The 24,062-nt window shown below is 33.8% G+C and overlaps 1 protein-coding gene across 1 annotated transcript in view; it reads left to right on the forward strand.

Annotated features, from left to right (window-relative positions):
• LOC126975823 (dual oxidase) overlaps nt 1–24,062 on the forward strand; it is a 93,677-nt gene that overhangs the window by 9,912 nt on the left and 59,703 nt on the right. Inside the window, exon 2 of the mRNA XM_050823848.1 lies at nt 8,811–8,898. Within this exon, the coding sequence (XP_050679805.1) occupies nt 8,835–8,898 (64 nt within the window). The 5' untranslated portion in view covers nt 8,811–8,834. The remainder of the gene's footprint in view (nt 1–8,810; nt 8,899–24,062) is intronic.

Raw genomic sequence — 24,062 nt, forward strand, 5'->3', positions numbered from 1 at the left:
TCTCTTACTTGAGATAAAAATCGTAAGTATCGTTGACTTTTCTGTCCCAATAAACTTATCGATGGTAACTCGCCTTATCCGTACACGCTGTCTGTCAATGGGACGACGTAAAGCTTACCAGCAATAGAAGTTTGTATGGAAATTGCAATTCAGGCGTCCCAATATAAGGCGATAAGAATGACTTATCAGGTGTATTGGGACAGCTTCAGATTATTGATAGCTAATTACTGACAGTAGAAGGTAGTAATTAATCTCTATCTGTATATAGTATATTGGGAACGGTCGCTTGTTAGTAGTTGATCAACTAAAATTGCTACATGTGGATACGTCATTAGTTACATAATACGGACAACGGTATTTTTTTCTTTTAATCGAAAAAACACTTAACACTCAGGTGTAAGCCAAGGACCATTAAGTGTCTGAATTGCTGTAAATTATTTACTTACAAATACATTTTTATATTCATTATGCAAATCCACTTTCATATTCAAATTTAGATTCATTAATTTAAAATAATTTATTGAATGTAATAAAATTGTGGTTCTTTCGAAAATTTATGCCTTAGAGAAGAATGCACATAAAACTTCACTACAACAAAATTTAATAATTAAATATCCCAAGTGCGATAGCTCTATTCTCAATCTGTGGCATCCTTAATGATGTGAAGTCATAAATTAAAAGAAGATGAAAGTCATAAATTTACCACATAAAAGTGTTTTAACAATTCTTTTGATATCGTAACACATTTGTTTTGTACATTTTCTAGGATCATGTTGTAAAAGCATATACAACGCCCAATAAAAGACTTACTAACTTGACTTAACCGAGTAGTAGGCATGATAAGTTTATGTTTGTTCCTGGTTAACATTATGGTTATGACAGGTTCGAGCAAATTAACTCTATATGTACTCGTACATAGATAAAATTTATTATATCGTGAGCACCCGTCATAATAATTACAATGTTAAAGTTCCGCCATGATAAAAGTTTAAAAACATATTATAGTATCAAGAATATATTGAGAGGCCACAGTGTTTATTTCTTTAAATTTTGCTCTCTATGTTTCTTTATGACCTAGGTTATAAAAAGCGCAAATAGACCTCTTCTGCAGCATAAATATTATATTAATATCGGCGTGTGAAAGTGAAAGGTCTTATATTTTAGTTCACTAGCAATAATGCTATTTCAATTCTTGTATTTACATTACTAACGATGTATTCTTAAAGGTCGGAACGCATTACAGCGGCGCTGCGCTGCGCGTCGCTTCACATCGCTATACGGTACCTATCGCACTACAACTGCAGTAAGCGTCATTTCTGTAGCACTTTCGCGCGTGCGAGCAACATTTCAAGATGAGCGATAGTGACGAGAATTGGTCTTTATCCCTTATTGTGAGCAGTATAAGAAATTATTAATGGAAGACAAAAAAAAATTCAAAGTCAAATAAATTTTTCTAATTAGGTTTCAACTAAGCGCTTTTGAATCGTCACTATAAATTTTTCTTTTAAATTACTGAATCTATAAAAAACAAAGGACAAACAAGAAATATAACGGCCAATTTTTTCAATCAATTTAGTATTTTACAATGGCTGTAATATACAAAATAAATTAGTTTGTAAGGGTATGCATCCAATCCTATTAATATTATAAATTTGAAAGTTTGTATGTCTGGATATATGTTTGTACTTCTTTAACGCAATAACTACTGAATGGATTTTGATGAAATTTTACAATAATATAGCTTACACACCAAAATAACACAAAGGCTATTATTTATAAAACTATCGCGTGAATTATACTTTATATGGCAAAACAACGTTTGCCAGGTCAGCTAGTATATAATATGAATAAAATAATAATTAAATTATTTTTATTTAGTTATTAAAATTAATTAAATTATAAGACAAAATTCTATAAACTTAACAATTAACAGTATGCATGCTGAAGCGACGTGCCGCGTGCTATAACTAAATAAAAACATTTTAAGTGATAAATTTATTACTTTAATTTAATTAATTATTAATTTTATTTTATTAATATATTGGATGCATAGGGCATAGCATTTGTAAGGGCAAACTAATTTATTTTGTATATTACAGCGATTGTAATACTCTATTTATTGAAAAGAGTGGCCGTGTGTTTCTTGTGTGTTCTTCTCAAGAGCTCTACTCTTTCCGAATATGGTGGTGGATTCAGTAATTTAAAAGAAATATTTATAGCGAAGATTCATAAGCGCTTAGTTTAAGCCTAATTGAATTAAGTTTTTTTGACTTTGAGTTATTTTTTTTTCTCTTCCTTCATTGATTTTTCTTCTGCACACATTAAAGAAATAATGACCAAATCCTCATCACTATAGCTCATCTTGTAATGTTGCTCGCACGCGAACTGTTAGAATAATACAATAGAAATGACGCGAGCTGCTGCTTACTGCAGTTGTAATGCGATAGGTACCGCCTAGCGACGTAAAGCGACGCGCCGCGCATCGCCGCTCTAGTGTGTTCCGGCCTTTAATCTCACGCGTAGGTTTTCGTAAGCATTGTCATCTTAAGCAGTTCGCACGTTTTAATAAATTTTCCAAACAAACAGCACGTAAGTCTTGGAGACGATGAAGGCCAGATTCAGATTATAATAATTAAGGTATAGAGATCTCTATAGAGATGTCACATGTCGATATATACACAATATCTTCTAGGCGTGATATTTGAGTCTATAAAACTACAATAAACTCGCGTAAAGACCAACGAAGCATACGAGATAGAAGAACATATCTAACGGAAATATGGCAACATAGAAAAGGTAGCGAATGTATTGTTAATGTAACTGATTTTGATTCACAAGTCGTAAACAGTCAGCCACGCTTGACATTAGCTGCTGAGGATTTTGTTAATTAAACCACTAGCTAAAGTACAGAATGACAAATATAAGTACACACACACTATTGGGCTGTCAGATCGTCTAAACGATAGTATATAACAAGTGTACGCTTGAAAGCCAAAATTGAACCATTAAAGTACGAATCAGACACACACATAAAGGTTTCCGTAACATCGTAAAAGATATAGCACTAAGTAGGTAATTTTAATTTTGATTTTAACATAAATATATGTTCTTTTTAATATTTGAATGGCACTCGTTTTGGTTAACGCCATCTGACTTTTCATTGTTTGTTGTTAATGCGGGTATACTAAAAAACACTATTAAATTTGCATCTGTCTAACTGAAAATATATTTAAAGCATCAAATTCAAATTCAAATTCAAATATTTTTATTCAAAATAGGATGTGACATCACCTATTGAAAGTCAAAAACTAGCACCCGTTTTAAAATGAATGCCTCAGACCGAAGAATGGGCGCAAAAAACTCAGCGGGCTTTTTGTTTCATCGAATAAATATGTTTACAAAGTAATATTGTACAATTAAACTTATTATTTAATAGCCTGAGGGCGGTCACTCCATTCCCAATCTGTGGTATCATTAAGAAAGTCATTTATGTTATAGTAACCTTTACCACACAAACGTTTTTTAACAATTCTTTTGAATAACGTTATACTTTTGTTTTGAACATTTTCTGGGATCTTGTTGTAAAAGCATATACATCGCCCCACAAAAGACGTACTAACTCGACTTAGCCGAGTAGTAGGCATCATAAGTTTATGTCTGTTCCTGGTGTTAACATTATGGTTATGACGGTTTCTGGCAAATTCACTTATGTGCCTATGAACATACATTACATTATCAAGAATATATTGAGAAGCAACAGTCAATATGTTAATTTCTTTGAATTTTGCTCTCAATGATTCTCTGGGATCTACGTTATAAATAGCGCGAATAGCCCTCTTCTGCAGCACAAATATTATATTTATATCGGCAGCGTTGCCCCATAGCAATATATCTATCATCATAAATCTAATACTGTGTTATTAATAACGGCAGTTACTCCAAGTTTAAAATTACTGGTCCCTGTCATATAATGCTGTAGTGGGAATGGTAAGATAAAAAAAAGGTTTTAATCTTGGAATAACTTTACTTCGCGTCTACTAAAAACACGATTTTGAAGTTGGTTGTTTTTTTTTTTTGTAAAAAATCAAATTTATTACGATATGATAACTCAAATTATAGTGAGCTTAAGCTAAGACAGGCCAAATCAAAAATTAAGTTTGCGTTTTATCACACTAGCTAAGTTTTACGTAAGTAAAGTCGACGCAGAGACTATGTATGCATAGGTCTCCGCCTCAGCACCAAATATTTAGTTAAGGCGACACTAAATGCCAGCGACCTTGAGCGATATGAGTTCACGGCTGCCGGCCCGCCATCTATGTAACAAAGCCAATATTTTCAAAATTCTTGGGTGGAAAACAGTTTATATGCTTACAATCCTCGTTATTCACTACTAATCTGAATAAATGAACCTACACAAAAATGTACAAGCTATAAGAATAACTTTTCTGAGAGAAGTACAAAAAAAATTCGTCACGCCATGCCAAAAAACTTGTTTAACTTCAAAGAAAAGTGGTAGTTCAAAAAGGATTGGCAGTGTTAACTATAACCAACAGCAAGCATTAGCAACCTACAAATAAGACTTAAGGATATGTGTAACAGGTTTAAATAGTGTTCATAGCTCGAAATGCTATACTTTCACCACAAAACTTGGCTAAAAACACCATGTTTGCGTGTTTTCTACTTACTCTTCGCCTTAAAGCATATTTTAAATGAAATACTTTGTAAACTTGGAGTTAATCTGAGTCATGAAAGAATTAACTCTAAGATAAATCAAGTCTACCGGATATGATAGATAATAATCCGTCGGACAGTGGTTTGGTAAGTCGGCCTCGCGTACTAATTATGGGTCAAATCCACGGGCTTGTTGCACAACACTATCGTGTGAGATTATGTTATAATTATTTACTGTTATTCTAATGAATAGTCAACTGTACTCCGCGGCGTTTTAGATTCTACGAGTACCATCAGACAAATGCGGCTATTTTTCTCTATTTCTCATTATGTTATTTGCTTACGGCCATTCCCAATATTCAGTCTATCTCTTACTTGAGATAAAGATCGTAACTATCGTTGACTTTTCTATCCCGATAAACTTATCGACGGTAACTCACCTTATCCGTACACGCTGTCTGTCAATGGGACGACGTAAAGCTTACCAGCAATAGAAGTTTGTATGGAAATTGCAATTCAGGCGTCCCAATATAAGGCGATAAGAATGACTTATCGGGTGTATTGGGACAGCTTCAGATTATTGACAGCTAAGTACTGACAGCAGAAGGTAGTAATATATCTCTGTATCTGTAGATAGTATATTGGGAACGGCCGTTACACGATAAGTATTTATTTATATAATGCTGGAAATTACTTACAGTCTGTCAACATCACTAGGAAGAGGAGGTTTGGCCAGGATGCCAGCTAGATTATGAATAGCACAACGGCACCTTTTTCTGCAATGAAGCAGTAATGTGTAAGCATTATTGAGTTTCGGTTTGATGGGCGCCGTAGCTAGTGAAATTACTGAGCAAATGAGACTTATGTCTCAAGGTGACGAGCGCAATTGTAGAGCCGCTCAAAATTTTCGTATGGCGTATCAAATTGTCCTGCTCGTATCGTCCTATAATGTCATAAGAAAGCTGTCAAAATTAAAATAAATCTCGATAGTAAAACAGAAAAGAAATCCTTTACTGGCCGTTTTATTAAGAAATATGTTAATTTGTAACGTATTATATAATATATAGAGATATATATAGTTATATAGTAGTACGTGTAAATACAAAAGACTTATTAATAGACAGAGATATAAAGACCGTGGAATATCTTAATATATATAAATTACGTGACACGTTGTTTGACCGCGATGGACTCCTAAACTAATGAACGGATTTTTATGGGGATTACTTGATCGAGTGCAGTTTAGTCCAACTTGAGAGATAGGATAGTTTTTATATCGATTTGAGACCCATAATTATTTTTAATTCTAATATTTGTTTTGTATGGACATATTTTCTATGAGAGAATTTATTGACGCACGGTTTGACAGTTCTGCTGTGAAACAATTTCAGTATAACAACAGGAAGTATATATATATATATATATATATATTTTATTTAATGGATCACCAACATAAGAAATAGTAGTTACAGTTTTAATAATTACATTGCATTTACTTATAAAATTTAACTTTTCCTACAATTAAAGGTAATCACAGCATACTTTGTGTTACAAAAATTATTAGTAAGGAGAAATCAAAAGAAAAAAAAAATAATTAAAATTAGTAAATTACGAGCTATTTATATTAATTACAAATCTGTGAATGCAGTATTCCAATCAATTTATTATATAAGACTATCTAGGTATTACATTCTGAGGCTGTAGATAGGTCACACTTAATAAGCTTTATATAAATTATATTTTACGATATAATTCTTGATGTTATGAAATATTATTGACAAATTCATAAAAAATCTGTATTTTATTTATTATGACGAAGTGACATACAAGAAACTAATTAATAACTAACATAATTACATTCTCGCTTATATGTCTAGAATCTAGAAAGACTGTGATAGCTGTGAAAATCGAAAAAATAATGGCGAAGTGTTAACCTCTATTTTCAGCAACGCACACTAAAACAAAGTGAAATACATAGCGCGAGTGTAAAGTTATAAGCCTGGCCTATTGCAATCCATTGCCTAACAGCAAGAGGCTCTATCTAGTCAATGTTCAAATGTTAAATGTTGTTCAAAAACTCTTCTACTCGACAAAAGGAATATTCCTACCATATTTCAAGTCTCTACGTCTTATGGTTCTAGAGATATCGCGATAAGTCAATACATAGGTGGAAATCTCTTAAATCTTATCTTTAAACGAGCAATTCTTGTATAATATGTATACATATATTTATTATGATTATATATATATCTATATACATATATATAATCTGAATCTCGGAAACAGCAGCAAAACACAAGTATTACGATATTCAAAAGAATTGTTTAAAAACGTTTGAGTAGTAAAGGTTACTAAAATATAAATGACGTTCTTAATGATTCTACAGATTGGGAATGGAACGACCACCCTCAGGCTGGTAAATAATAAGTTTAATTGTACAATATTACTTTGAAAACATATTTTTTGATGGAAAAAAAAGCCCGTTGAGTTTGTTGCGTCCATTCTTCTCAGGTCTGAGGCATTCATTTTGGAATGGGTTTTTGACTTTCAATAAGTGATAATAAGCCACATCCTATTTTGAATAAAAATATTTCAATTTGAATTTGAAATTTTTAAACAGATTTATGCGCTTATGTTTGCTAATGATTGTTTTGATGATATGTGTAAGAGTGTATGTTGCGATCACAACGAAAGTCTTGAAATACGATGCTAATTTGAACATCAAATAGATATTTCTCGAATCTATAAACAGCGTTGCACAACACTACTCGACCAGTGTAGGCGAGGTCTTCACGCTCAAACATTTTGAATGTCCTTGCGTGTGAGCATTGGCTATCGATACTTAGATACATACCTACATTCCTGGCGTTAATGAGAAAATTATTTTCGTTACTAGCGAATTTTACCAGTGGGAGGCTCCTTTGCACAGGATGCCGGCTAGATTATGGGTACGCACCAAGGGTTAGCAGTAATGTGTAAGCATTACTGTGTTTCGGTCTGAAGGGCGCCGTAGCTAGTGAAATTACTGGGAAAATGTAAGTCTCATCAACATCTTATGTCCCAATGTGACTCACTCAGATTTTTTGGGGTTTTTGAAGAATCCTGAGCGGCACTGCATTGTAATGGGCAGGGCCTATCAATACCATCAGCTGAACGTCCTGCTCGTCTCGTCCCTTATTTTCATAAAAAAAATATTTTTCGAATTCCGTACCTCAAAAGGATAAAAACAGAACCCTTATAGGATCAATTTGTTGTCCACCCGTCTGTCTGTCTGTCAAGATCCTTTATCTCGGGACCGCGTGGAGGTATCGAGTTGAAATTATAACGATATACTCAAGTCTATAGTGTCTTTAAGCTGCAAAAAAAGTTATCTGTTAAAACTTCTAAGTTAATGTAAAAACGGCTGTTTATGCCCAATATTGCGACACTCTTTAGGTACCCCTTCAAAGATTCGAATGGTCCATGCATCAACTCGTGAACGGGTGCTGCTTGTGGTGCCAGGTCGTCCTGTTATACTTAATAAATCTGTGTATTTGTTGGATGCAATTACCAATTGTGACAGTAATCACGACCATCATGTTCACGAAGCATCCTTACACAAACAATGAATTCAAGCTCTAAAGGTAGATGCATCCAATATACGATAATTTATTTTTATACAGTTTATTCTTTATTACTTTTTATGAAATTATTTATATTATTTGAACTATTTCACTAGCTACGGCACCCTTCAGACCGAAACACAGTAATGCTTACACATTACTGCTTCACGGCAGAAGTAGGCGCCGTGTAGTGTAGTGTATAATAAAGTGTATGTGTGTATGTATTATGTGCTGGGTCATCCTAAATTGGAATCAAATAATGCTTACTGATTAACTAATATAATTATCAAGAACTGTATCTAACGAAAACGGATTGATATATTCTGATAAGACAATATTCAATATATTATATAAATAACCTCTTATAAGAAATATCACAGAAGTCATGTTGCCAATACAAAGAATTGTATATTTTAATAAAAGGTACTAAAATTATGATTTAAGTAATATAAAATATATAGTTTTTATGTACATATAGTTTCTTAATTTTTTTCTGTACGGCCGGGCTTAGATAATATTTACTAAAATTGTTTACAGGTGACATCTATATCGAAGTGAGCTATGACTCGAATTGGGGGATCCTTCGTGCTTCTTCTCGCCTTGGTGTCATGTTCCTGTGATCCTGGTAAGATTATTTATAATCTCATAGTTTGTAATTTACAATACGATAAGAGTGGCAATCAGTTTCTTGCCACTTCTTCTCATTAATGCTCAAATTTTTCGAAATGGTGGTAAAATCTTTGGCAACCATGTGTCAAATGTTGATTATGATTTTTCTTTCTTTCTTAATATTTTTTAATTTTTGGGCTACCTGTTAACTAGGGAACATGTATACGATTTAAAAGAAAATAGTCAAACATTTTTATAAAATTTATAACTTTAGAATAATTAATATTGAGCATGAAATCAGTTCAAAGAAATTGCAACAATTTCTTGAAAAGTCAAATATTTAGCAATGCTATAATTGGTTAGAGTGTCAATTTTCAACCAATGTTCGCTTGTTGCGTGCCAAAATGATAGGCGTTTGTTTCAAAGTGTCAAAAATTTTTTAAGTTTAGAAAGCCATGCAGAACCAATTTGTATATCTATAAAAATGAATTGCTATTCGTTAAAACTCGAGAACCGCTGGACCGATTTGTCTAATTTTGGTCTTGAATTATTTGTGGAAGTCCAGGAAAGGTTTAAAAGGTTAATAAATATGAAAATGCTCGGAATTAAATAAAAACAACAATTTTGATTTTCATTTGATGTGTCCCCCGTCGTTCAGATATCAAATTGAAAGAATAGTTTAAAACGAATAACTAATTAGATTTTTTATATCTTTCTAACTTTCTCAGGAGGTAAAACATAGACTTAATTTTAGCTAACTATAATTGGTAAATTAGCTACAGTTGTTAACTATCTATCAGATTATGTAGACTGCTAAATCTTAAGTTTTGTCACAAATTAAATTTCTGAACCTAGACATAATATTTGACATTTGACAACCAATATCCATCATCTATGTCGATCGATACCTTAGACAAAGAGTGCATCCTTCTGTCGTTGTAAGTGACGATTACCGCTACGTGCTTTTGTTGATCTTTTGTGATTGTTTTGTTGAACTTTTCTCACTTTGATTAATTACAATCAAAGATGCCGAGGAGAATTTGACATGAGTTAGATCGTCGCAATCAATCAAATGTGCGAAGAGCTACCTCACGTGCTAACCGCAATGATGACCAGAGAGAGATAGATAAAGAAAATAGTCGTATTGCTATGTCAGAATTGCGTTCTTTAGTAAGTGACAATGAAGTAGATAGGCTTAGAATGCACAACGAGTTTGTGCACATCAAACACAACTACAGTGACCATGACATAATGAAATTGTAAATAAAATGATAAGGGTGGACCCCTAAATTTAATTTTTATTTTTTTGGCAATTTTTTTAATTTATATTTTAGTATTATTCAGCATTAAAAGTAATGGATGAATGAACACCAATTTTTGTATCCTGATTTTAATATTATTCTATTCCAACCACAGTCTGAGAATCGGTCGTCATAAATTGTTTATACCCCAAAAATTTTAATTATTGATTTTGTTTTATGACTTTATATGGCAATATAACGTTTGCTGGGTCAGCTAGTATTAAATAAAAATGACAATCCATAAAAGGCATTTATTTTCTCAAAATTGATTCCTTTAGAATTATTTTTGATGTCATTTCTAACATTACCACCGCTTCCGAAACAAATAGCGCTCTGAGAGAGAACAAGCAGCGCAGGAAACTCTCCCAGCATTATTTTTTTGCGCTCTTTTTAATCAAATATACAAAATTGCACTGTCATTGTTATAGCTATAAAATAATCAAACAATAATGTAGTTCCTAGCTATCCGATCACTTAGTTATTCAGGTGTGGAGTAGTAGCATTTACGACGGAGCCATTTTTAATAAAACATTTAAATTTATTTATAGATTATGCCTGATCAGCAGCTGGGACTTTATTATAAAAGTGTATACATTTACTCTTAAATCTTTTATTTATTCTATGGTACAGTATCGTCTCAGACCAATCAATGTTCTTGGGGTACATTTATATAATTCTGATGAAAGCTAGTTATCTTATGATCGTGCGCAAAGTTAGATTTTGCGCATGCATTTGCGTTCGCAAAGTTCGTTGACAAGAGCGTGTGGGAATGTATCTGAGCGTGCAGGAATGTGGTGAGCGTGCGGGAATGTTTGAAAATAATTATACTGGTCGAACTTTGCGCAACTTAATAGGAAAAATTGTATATGATACTCGTGCGCCCGTAGGTCATCCTGCACTCGCTACGTTCGTGCGGGAACGACCTACTTTGCGCACTTGTATTGTAGTGTACTATTCCTAGATGCTGGCTGCTTTTACAATGGAACGCACTACATTAACTGAGCATATGAAAAGGTGTTTCAACCTTTCTAGAAGACCCTTTCAATGCACTTTGGAGTTTCTTTATACCTCATTATTTGACGTTAGCCTATTGACATTTACTGAGTGCTAGGGGTTTATTGAATGATGGACCATGAACATCACTTGTCTTTTATTAACCATTGACGAATAACTGCACTCCTAATTATCCCTATTAAAAGGTCGCCAAGAAATATCTGAGCGGCGTTATATATACATATACATTAACTTATACATATAACATTAAAACATTCATTCAAATTAATACCTTATGGCGTGGCAGTAATTTTCAAAGTAGTAGTATACGCTAATTTGAAGTAGTAATACTACATCAATCACGTGAATTGAAATGTAATTATTTAGTAAGAAGATTGAAAACGTCAACTTTGTTACACAAATTTGATAATTTATAGAGTACTTACCTGAAATACGACACTCCATCCTTTATAAGTGTGGATATAATATTATTTGGACAGTTTTTCACTGAACACTTTTTCATTGCGTGGCGTTGTATTCAAAGCGCGGTCGAAACAACTGAACGAAAACTCTGTATAATAGACGCGCAGGCAGAGTTTTGCTTCAGACAATTTTTGAGCGTGATTGTGAGAGTGTCAATAACCAAAAAAGGGATGTCTATTTATAAAACGTATCGTTAATATGCTACTGACGTCTAAGTCAGGTTTTTTTTGGTTGCTGGAAAACAACAGGACTATTCAAAAATCATGCCGAAAATCATGGATGATTATTAATGAAATTATTACAATGTGGGAATCCTATCTGTGGCGGAACGGGGTAGCGCGGGGCGAGGTACTAGCGATCTATGAATTAAATTGTGAATTGATCGAAATTAGTCAATGATTTGCTGTTTTCGTGGAATAATTTTCACAAATGTGTTCGATATACTTTTTTTTGTAATGATAAAATAACAAATATTGAATGTATTAGGGTTTGTACAATTAAATATCCACGTAAAACTTATCGGTAGGAAACAATTTGCACGGACGAGTAAAAAAAGAAGGACTCCTCGCCGTGATATTAGCAAGTGAAGCACCTTTATGCTAGTGTGTGTGCGGTTACGGGGGATACCAGTTACAAATTTTTGTCTCCCTTAAATAATCATATATGGCCACAAATACCTTAATAGTATTGTTTTTACACTTTTTCACAACGCACGACGGCATTTTTAAATATTTTAATGCGACGAAAACTGATCTGTCACAGACGATGGCAAATCTCATAATGGCGGCCGATCGGCTTGTATTAGTGTAAGTGCGTGGGGCTATGTATTTACACGTTTACCGGCTTGTTTCGGTGTTTTTTTACTCGTCCGTGACAATTTGCTTAAAAGAACTACAATTAGCGGATGTTTACTTATTGTATCGTCATAATATTACATACATATAGGTATAATATATGACAACAAGGATGTGAACTCGTTTCTAAAGGTGATTGATTGTGTCTTGATCACGAACAGAACGTACCATAATTATAATAATTACTGTTGCTATGAAGTAAAAGTAACATATTTAACCCCATCTTACTATAACGGAGGACAATTTCATTCGTTGGTGTTAATGAAAGTATGTGTAGTAAAACTGTCCTCAGTAATTGCTGTCGTAAATCAGTTTTCGAGTACTTACTACCACACAAAAAATCGAACTATAAGATTATTTATCGGTTATTAAATACTTATAAAAGTGCTTGTAATCTAATTAATAAATTACCTTACTGTAGCAACAGCAATTTTAAAAAACTTATTCCTAAAACCCTACGTCTTGAAGGATAACATATAACTATGTAAAATGTTTTAAAAAGCCAAAAACGAATGAAATTTAAAACTAGCTGTAAATATGTTTATATAAAAAAATTCACAAAAAAAAGTGTAGTGCAGGGTGTCGTGATGAGATAAACAGTAGAGAAAGACAGGAAGAGGAAAAGGAAGCTTGCTGTTAGACAACCGATAAAAACAGGCCAGGTTTAATACTTTAGTGTGCGTGACAAGCTACTCGCGATTTGTATGACACATTGTGTTAGTGTGCGTGTATTGCTCAAAATAGAGGTTAATTCTAAAGTAAATTTTTCTCGACTTTCTCACACCTGTCAAAGTCTATCTAGAATACATCAATTACGTCTGTTGCATCGATCTATTTTATCTCAGTGATACAGCTCTTACATAATAATCGACAAAAAACTTACTACCCTCACTTTTAGCTCTGACTTAGATAAAGTTTTTTTTATTTGACATAATTTTATGCTATTTTTTTTAATTTTTGAAACACGCTAATATCGTTTCTTTAATGTTTCCAGTAAAAAGTATTTACTTTGCAGTTAATTATAAGGTATTTTTGTTTAGTTATCAAATGTAATTATGTCGATATTGTTCTTTCTTTAATAAATAAACAAATAAATTAAGATCAAAAATAGGAGTTTTTTTTTTTATTTAATGTATCAGGTTATTTTAAATATATTATGTCTACGCTACGACTTATATACATTATACTATCGTATAGATACTACTTTCTACTTAAGGAACTGTCTTCGACGAGCAATCAAGCTGTGGAATGTGCTACTTTGTGCAGTATTTCCAAGACAATACGACATAGGTACCTTCAAAAATAGCATGACACCTCTCTAAAAGTCCAGCAACGCTTCTGTGATTCCTCTATTGTTGCAAGAGAATGTGGGCAACAATTATCACTTAATATCAAGTGACCTGTACGCTCGTATTCCATAAAAAAAAAAAAATTTCTTTCATAAAAAGCCAAGCTTGTAAAAGAGTGAAGAAGATCTCTAACGGAGATTCACCAAGATAGAAAAGGAAATCGAATCTATTGATACTGTAACTGATTTTGATTGACAAATCGTAAACAGTCAGCCACGCATCGGATTCACTCCTCATTTTTTTGTATATTGAATTATCAAAATAAATCACGCATTTTGGGTCTGTCAAGCATATTGATTTCTTTGTAAGAGTTCGCTAAGTAGCAGGTAGGTCACCTGCTCGTTTCCTCCATGTTGCAAATGAACTCTAGATAAATAAGATGTTAATTTAATGAATATGTAAAGTTGTTGTTAGAAGAAGGTACATCGGCGCGTCATCGTTTGCAATTTAAATTCAAACACGGAAATGCTGGCTCATGTTGACTTAAGGTAACGAACTCAAGACAATATTCTTCAACATAATACAATGATTATATTCAAAATACGATGTTGAGTAATAATAATAATAATAAGTTTTTATTAAAGCCAAAATTACCCAGTATACATATTATGAAACAAATAAGTAGGAACTAATATTCTAATATATTATATAAAGATAAAAAGTAAAATATACACAAAACTTATAATCTATCTGGAAAGGTTAATAAAACTCTTCTCAGGCGTCTTGGTCCATGCAACGTCATTTATTTACTATTTTTGTTTTTATGCACAGATAGCCAATATGAAAAAAAAAATTAAAAAGTAATGAAATAAAAAGTTTAATCAAAATGTAAAAACTTACTTCACACATCATCATCATCAGATCAGGTGGAAGACGTCCACTGCCGGACAAACGCCTCCGCTAAAGACCATGATCGGTCCTGCGCTGCCATCATCCAACGTATTCTGTCCTCCTTGACCAGATCATCGGTCCATCCTGTGGGGGGCCTCTAACAAAGCATCTGTACCGGAGTACATGGTCGCCGTTTGAGGACTTTACTGTCTGTCGGACTATATGCCCTGCCCACTGCCACTTCAGTTTCGCAATCATTTGGGTTATATCGGTGTCTTTGGTTTGGTTTGTTTTTATTTAACTCACGGTATGAATAAAAGTTACTCAGCATGCTATGAAAATGGCTTAAGACCCCCATGACTCGTGAGTAGAGATCGGAACACAAATTATCTACGAAGTTCAAAAAATTGAAATAGAAGCTGCCGGAATAAAACCTATTAAAATATAATCAGGTCCTAACAAGAAAAGAATTGTTATAATTTGATTAAAAGTTTTTAATCGGCCCTACTTACGCCGTGTTACCCAATATGTTTTCAATGTCTTTGTCATGTTCTGATCATATAAGCTACAGAACAGATAGCCTCCGCTAGGTGAATGATAATACGGAGAGTAGCTGGCAGCATCTGGAAGAGAACAATTGAACGTAATTCCAGAAAAACGTTCCAAACCACAATCACGTCGAAAACAAAACTGGTCATGTGATGCTGTCACTCTTTAAATGATATCATACTCAAATCTTAGTAGCCCAACCCACATGACGTATGGAATACACTAATATTTATTAAACTTTAAACACGAATTCCTTAAAATGTGATGTTTGTGGCTTGGAACGTTTTTCAAGAACTACGTCCAATTGAAGATCGGGTTCATTATGTTGCATTGAGAGATACCTATGTCTAGCAGTGGACGTATACAGACTGTGTATGATGATTATGAAATTTAGATAAAACTAGGTAAAATCATTTCGTTCGTCAAAAATTATTACAAATTGATAAATGACGGAATTTCATAAGATGGACTCTTCTCTGGTTTGGTGCAGTATCAGCTTGAACCAATTGACCACATCCGACACAGAGCTGTTTGAATTTTCATAGATTCAGTACTCTGATATCGCTTCATTGCGTGTCTTCTTGACTTGTTGACAGCTGTTTGACCTTACGCCTGTCTCCGAATACACAGACAACATATCATCTTCTACATCAGGATATGCAGAGTTCCTCCAAAGTGCGATTTTCCAGTTTCCTTCCATGAAATTCTTTGCGCGGTGTTTCAGGACACGACGAAACGACATAAATACCTTCAAAAAAGTATATACTAATATTAAGCTGACACGCTGGCTTCTCATCTGGTGCAGTAAGTGTGAGAAGCGGTCACGCCAGTTTATTATCCTCTTTCACGAAAAAAATGAACCGAATAACGCAGATAAATTTGTGGGTATAACTATCAAAGATTACTTCGAAATCACCTTCACCGGTTTGGTGATCGTATGATAAGAAAGTTATAAATTAAAATCAAACAAAGCCAACAGTAGACGCGGTGCTAAGTTCTTGACATTTGTTTCGTTTGTGTCAAAGTAGTCAACGATTATGTAAGGGCAAAGCCATACTAAGCGGTTGATGATTTCTCATCAATTATGTTATTAGAATTTTATGATCATTTTTCCTAGCCAATTTCTTATAAATGCAATGCCTTCGTTGGACATTTCAAGCAATAGATTCACATCAGCGTGAAGTGCAGAATAAGGTGGATACGTACGTGATGACATCTGTATGAACAGAATAAGTGTTGATATCAGCGATATTGACGTCATTACATTGAAAAAAGGTACTTTAAAAACAATATTTACTGGCAGTGGATAAAGCGATATCTCTTAGTCCTTCTTATATAATAATAAAAAATTTTACACTTGATGCTAACAGTCCAAATTATTTTATTTTATTTGGACATTAATTTATTAAGCAACGCTACTTCAGCGATCAACATAAGTCCTAAATAAATCCCCTTGTAATTAAATAATAAAAAATATATATATCACAGCCATTGTGTTTATAAAACACATTCTATTATTATATACCGCTTAGTGTGGGTGAACCTTATTCGTGAGACAAGCTAGGAACATTTCGCTGGTGCCCTTGATATTATTTCCGTTTCAGATAAGGTTAAGGTTGCTATTACAAGTAATTTGATACATTTTTCAAAAATAAACAACGTTATAACTATAACAATAACAGAAAGTGATAAATATCATTTACAAAACAAACTTTCACTTTTAATCAAGTGAGTGACTTACCTTACTTACGACTACCGTTTTCCCGTTATAATATATAAAAGGTCTAAATAGCGTATGATTAGCTAAAATAAATTGCTATTTATTGTACAATTATAATAAAAGAATAATATATCGTCTTCCAGACGCCCGTGTCGGGATTATATTATTTAATATTCAAAACTTGGTTATTGCTACTACTTGGTTCCAGGTATACTGAAATATCTGAGATATCTAGATACTGAGAAATTCTGTACTCAGTATTTACCCGAAAGTGTTTTTTAAGTATCGCATTTTCACCACAATCTGAATTTAGAACTTCAATAAAATCATGAAAAGTGTATTAAACTTACACTCTCGTTCGAGACTCCGAAATTTATTAAAAATTCGATTCTAATATGTCTCTATTTTCCCCGTGGACTACAGCCAAGGCGAGGTTCAGTATCGCAGGAAACGCCTCTGTATTGTGCTTAAAACATACTTGGCAATTCTTACTTACTGTGTAAAAAGCTATCTTGTGCTACCAATCAATTCCAAATATAAAGCACCAACCTACACCTATAAAAATTAATAATGACAAACCTGCTGTAGTAGAAACGACAACATTCCTAGGCATTACATTACATATAGCTACAATGGGGCGCTCGTGGTAAAGACTTAAGGCGCTATAGTCCTAAAAAGTAACATTTTTAAAAATCTACTTAAAATACTTTTACAAATACTACGGTTCCAATTTTTTGACATGTTTATCTTCATTTCTTTATCTAAATTATCGCTGTTTCGAGAACACGATTACTAAAAAAAATCTCGATAGATTTATTTTTTGAAAAATAGTCTTTTTTATTTGAATTGTTTATATTATCATAAAACTATGATAGCTATAAACACAAAACTTATTTCATTCGATAGTTTACTAGTATTTATCAGTTATCACTGTGGGATTTATCAATACGCTTTGTGAATTATTTTATATTATTTTTTTTCGTAATAAACCAAACGCGACGCCTTGGTTGCATGCTCGCTCAAGCCAGCAGTACGCCCGTGACCACTGTCAAGGAAGGTATTGTGTTCGTGTCTCTCGGGTTCACATTACGTAAGATTTTAGCAAACAAGTACAAAGCGGGAATCATAGTAAAAAAAATAATGATGATGCGACAGCGTATTTGTTGAAATATATAGGTAAATGTAAGTCGGAAAGTACTAAAATAAGATTTACGTAATATTATTTTGAATATTATGCCACGCGGGATTTTTGTATATATGTACTTTACGGAAGTTAGATAAATCCAAGATGACCACGGCACAAAATTATGATTTCAGCAATATGGATATCGTGTCCGAGGTTCTCGAGGGTGCAGATAACGATTTTGTGATCATTTTTGCAATCCAAGATGGCCGCCGCACAAAATTATGATTTCAGCAATATGGATATCGTATCCGAGGTTCTCGAGGGTGCAGAGAACGATTGTGTGATCATATTTGAAATCCAAGATGGCCGCCGCACAAAATTATGATTTCAGCAATATGGATATCGTGTCCGAGGTTCTCGAGGGTGCAGAGAACGATTTTGGTATCATTTTTGAAATCCGAGATGGCCGCCGCACAAAATTATGATTTCAGCAATATGGATATCGTGTCCGAGGTTCTCGAGGGTGCAGAGAATGATTTTGTGATCATTTTTGCAATCCAAGATGGCCGCCGCACAAAATTATGATTTCAGCAATATGGATATCATGTCCGAGGTTCTCGAGGGTGCAGAGAACGATTTTGGGATCATTTTTGAAATCCAAGATGGCCGCCGCTCGGTTCGTTCTCAGCCATGCCCGACGCCCGAGTCCATGCGTACCTATCGAATCTAACGTTCGCGCAATTTTTACCTAAAGTGTTGGGAAAACCTCGCCTTAATGTAACCCTGCAGTACTTGCGATAAAAAAATTAGGCAGCTGACAGATATTGAAACGGCTAGACTTGATTATAACAGTGTCATATCGTACGGAATTATATTGTGGGGTAGGGCCGCAGATAACAATTAACAACATATTTGTGCTGCAGAAAAAGGGCAATTCGGCCAGTCTATAAGATGCGTTCAAGGGATTCATTAAGAGAAAAGTTTAGTGAAATTAATATTATGACAGTACACTGCCAGTACATATACGAGAACCTCTTATACGCTCATAAAAATATTAATAAATATAAAATGTAAATTTATTATAAATTGGCGGAGCTGTTTACTGATAGTACTGATCACAGTTCTAACCACCAGAATCCTATCCCTAAAAATAAAATTGGCCATCTCTCCAGTCTCAAAAACTTTAGGCCAATTTCGCGAGGTACAATTATCCCCTGAGGTGCAAAGCTGCCACACCGCGCGTGGCGCCCTTGCCATTCTTGTTTACCGCCGCATGACGCAACGGGCTCGGATTACAAAATAATTTATTGCTGTTCAAGTGTTTGGGTTTGTTTATAAAAACGAACGTCGACGGTTTTGTTTTTAAACAAGCTAGCGCTTTGTTAGATAACATTAACAATAGATACTGCATAATTTGAACAAATTTCGTATGAAGTAGGGCTGTCATGCTTTTTTTATGATTTTTTTAGATTTATCTACAGATTAAATTTCGATTATTACTAACGATTGTAGTAATTTTTTATAACTAAACATACTTCAAAGTTACTAATTAGTAATAGAATAGTTAATAAAACATCATAGATAATACAAAAAAAAATCGACTGCTACAGATAATTTTTACGGCTGACCGCATTTTGACGGCTTGTCGTATTTTACACAGCGATAAAGTTTCAAAATTTAAAAAAAAAATCTTTAATAGTCTGTTAAAGGAAAACTGTAGATCTTTTGAGATACTGGTATGAAACCAAACAAATTATATAAACTGGGGCGACGCTATCTCTAATGAATTTGGATAAGAGTGCGGCGTGCGTCAAGGAGGGTTTACTTCTCCGGACCCCTTTAGTGTTTATTTTTGTATCGCGATTCTCATATTATTCTGTTCCATTCACAGATCTGCAAGAGGGTTGCAAGATGGCAATTGAATATAATAATTATACCATATATTTGGTAGGTCTGAGAATCTTTTTATTTATATTGCAATACAACGTTCGCTGGGTCAGCTAGTTATTATTATATTAGCCAATTTAAAAAGAATAGTGATATCCATAATGTCAATAATCGAAACTAACATAAACTCGAATTTGCATCTATAAGGTTCAGTAAAATTGCTGAATGTTTTAAAGTGGATTGTGCTATATTTTATAGTAAACTATCGGATGATATTAAAATATTACCAATTAAATACATTGTACAAAATAATTTAACATGTAAGGCCTATTAAAATTTGAAAGATTATTTGAATGATATAATTGGGATTAATGTTTCTAAATTTATTGTTAATGAATTTTATTTGTCACTCATATGAATGCAATTTTTTTAAGTAACTTTTGTACTTCATCCTGACTTATGAATTTAATGAGTCATTTCAAATAAATACTTGGGTTCCATAAACGTGGGATTTTCACCATTATATTATAGAATCTAGTATGAACTAAATGAATTTTAATATCTTATCCAGTCCCTACTGTTTAACTAAAATATAAGCAGCGTAATTTGCTTAAAAAACGTGAGCTGTCTGCAAATATCACGCCAAAACCGATCCAGCTGTTTCAGAGATTAAGCTGGCACGAAAAGGCTGACAGTATTTTTAATGTTCTAGTGTGTTTATTATGTTATTTTAATATAACAAACAGTGGCTTAATACAGTAAACAATGAGCCAACAGCTATCAACGTGTCAGCCGCTAATATAGCGAGTGTTGCACATGAGGCGGTAGAGAAAGTCACCTCAAGGACCGTGTTACGACACGACGCCTGCACGTCTGTTAGCTTAGGATTGCTTTACTAAATAACTGCTCTAATAAGTTTCCAAATATTGTAAACAATAGTGTAAACATAAGATAATACGAATTACACTAATATAAGATAGCTAATACCAGCTGACCCGACAGATCTTGTTCTGTTCATAATAAAAAAACTCTCGCGGGTGGAATTTCATAAATCACCTCTACTCGGCGACAAGAATATTCCTACACCTTTCTTATTAAAGTCTGGCCATAAATACTGTTACAATGAAAAATGAACAAAATACTACATTTGAATTTGGAATCCATAATTTTTATATGATTGCTCATTGAGTTTTCACATTTTGGCGTCAATAAATGAAATGAAATGAAAATCAATTTATTCACGTAGGTCACGGAAATGACACTTATGAATGTCAAAAAATTTTTTTTATTGAATCTACCGCTACATTAATACATTGTACAATACTTAGCGATATTATAATGGAATTTCGAATCGAATCGCTGTGATTGCATTACACAAAATAGGTATGGAGCCAAATGCAATTTTTAAAACTCTCCATACGCCATGTATTAGTAAAATGTTTGTGTTCCGGGCTATTAGTAGGTACAATGAGACCTCCTCTGTTTGTGACAGAAATAGATCTGGCCGTCCAGGCAGTGTTCGTACGAAATGGGTGGTCAAAACAGTAAAGGAAAGAATTCGATGAAATCCTGTCCGAAAGCAAACGATTTTATCTCGGGAGTTAAAGATGGTAGCTAGAATCATGTCGCGTATTTTAAAAGATGACTTAGGACTAGCAGCCTATAAGAGACCGACATAGTGGTCATTTCTTAACTGAAAGAAAGAACAGGGTGGTAAAATTGAAATAACTACTGAAGCGGTAAGCAAAGGAAGGTCAAAGAAAAATTTTGTTTATGGATGAGATTTTTTTTACAATTGAGCAACATTTTAACAAACAAAATGACCGTGTTTATGCTCAAAGCTCTGAAGAAGCTCCCCAATTAGTCGACACAGTGCAACGTGGGCACTATCCGACTTCAGTGATGGTTTCTTAGGGTATTAGCTATGAAGCAGCGACTGAACCATCCTTTTGTGAAAAAGGTATCGAAACATCGGTACAAGTATATCAAGATTCTTGAAAAGGTAGTGAAGCCCCTTAACAACACCATGTTCAATTACCAAAAATGGTTCTTAGAGCAAGACTCGGCACCGGATCATAAAGCTCGGTATACGCAGTCTTGGTTAAATAACGAACGTTTCGGACTTGTGTTGAAGACTGGCCGTCGTCTAGTCGCGATCTTAATCCGCTGGATTATGATTTATGGTCAGTTTTAGAGAGTACGACTTGCTCTAAACGTCATGATAATTTGGAGTACCTAAAACTTGAGATTGAAGAATTTTCCCATGGAAAGAGTGCGTGCTTCTATTGATAACTGGGCTGAACGTTTAAAGAACTGTATTGCAGCCAATGGAAACCACTTCAAATAAGCTTTTCACATCTTAATTGTTTTATATTTATGTATTAAAGTAATACACTGTTAAAGTAATAGATTCTTTTTTTATTTGTCATAATTTATGGCAAGACTAGGTATACCTAGCTATCGAACGATTTAGGATTATCATTACATATAAATATTTGCATATAATATAAGAGTGTATTTTATTACAAGAAGCGCCAACAGATAATATTTGTATGTCTGAAGAAATTAAATTTATATATGTATGAATTAGTAGGCCTCATAACAAACACAACATAAATATTTCTTTTAAATAGTCGCAATGGCTATCTTTGGGCCTTATCCCCAGAACCACATGGGTCAGAATGAATTGTTTTCATTCCCTTAGTTGGATGCGATTACTAATTACGTCAGTAATCACGACCATCATGTTTACGAAGCATCCTTACACGGTTCCTTTAAAGGTTGATGCATCCAATATAGGATAACTAACTTATTTATACAGTTAATTCTTTATTACTCTTAAACCGCTTTTAACATTGAACATCATTCATAATATTATATTGGATGCAGCACCTTACAAACTAATTTATTTTTGTATATTACAGGCATTGTAAAATACTCTATTGATTGAAAAGAGTGGCCGTTGAGTTTATTGTATGTTATTCTCACGAGCTCAATTTTTCCAAATAGATTGGAGATTCAGTAATCTAAAAGAAATATTAATATTGAGGATTCTAAAACGCTTAGTTTCAGCTTAATTGAATAAAGTTTTCCCGAACCGATACGACTTAGGGACCTTCAAGAAAAGAGCATTTTAACATCATACCTTAAAGGCCGGCAACGCATCTCTTGACACCTGTTGTTGCGGATGTCCATGGGCGGATGCCTCACCTCTCCCCATCCCGTGAGCCTCTTACCCGTTTGCCCCCTCTTCTATATAAAAAACAGCTGCCTTCTGTATCCGACCCTTAATCCAGTTATTTAGCGAGAGCCTCTAGAGATGATGGTCGAGACTCTTTGCTACAAGACCGTTTACGGAAGCGACTATCGGGAGAATTTTTGTTGAATCATCATCCCACATGTCAGTAACCTCGTGTGTTAGGTCTAGATACTTCCACAATTTATATTTCTCAGCTTTTACGATGTTGTCATCACACGGAACGGTGATATCAACAATAAATGCCCGACGCTCTAACCGATCTACCAAAACAATATCAGGCTTATTGGCAATGATAGTTGGTCCGTGATAGTAGATGGGTCCCACTAGAGCTTGGCACGGCTACGGGACATGATTATTAAATAAAATAAAGAAATTATTATTATTATTATTGATTACTCCAAATATACGCAACCAAGTCTAAGCTCAATCAAAATGATCTTGTCATAAAGTCCTTATTTTAGACCAATTATTAGTAATTGAATCACACACATATTTTTTAAATTCTGCACGACCCATCTTGTAGTAGTTTGGGGAAAAAGTTTCTTAGTATTTTATTTGAAAATTAAAAAAATCAGTTTCTTTATTTACTTACAGAATATAATATGTGGCATTTTGTTCGATGACCATTTGCCATCTTGTAGGTATGAGCCCGTTGCTGTAGATTTTAACAAATCGACATATATGTAGATTTTATCAAAACAAATAGAAGAAGACTCAAAATGGCTTTGATTTTTACTTTTACATGCAACTTACATATGACACTTTTCATAAGAAAGTAATAAACTCTGGAGCACCACTCCGGGCTTAACACATTCCAAAACCCAAATC

Source organism: Leptidea sinapis, chromosome 38 (genome assembly GCF_905404315.1).
Source record: "Leptidea sinapis chromosome 38, ilLepSina1.1, whole genome shotgun sequence".
NCBI classification, from domain to species: Eukaryota; Metazoa; Arthropoda; class Insecta; order Lepidoptera; family Pieridae; genus Leptidea; species Leptidea sinapis.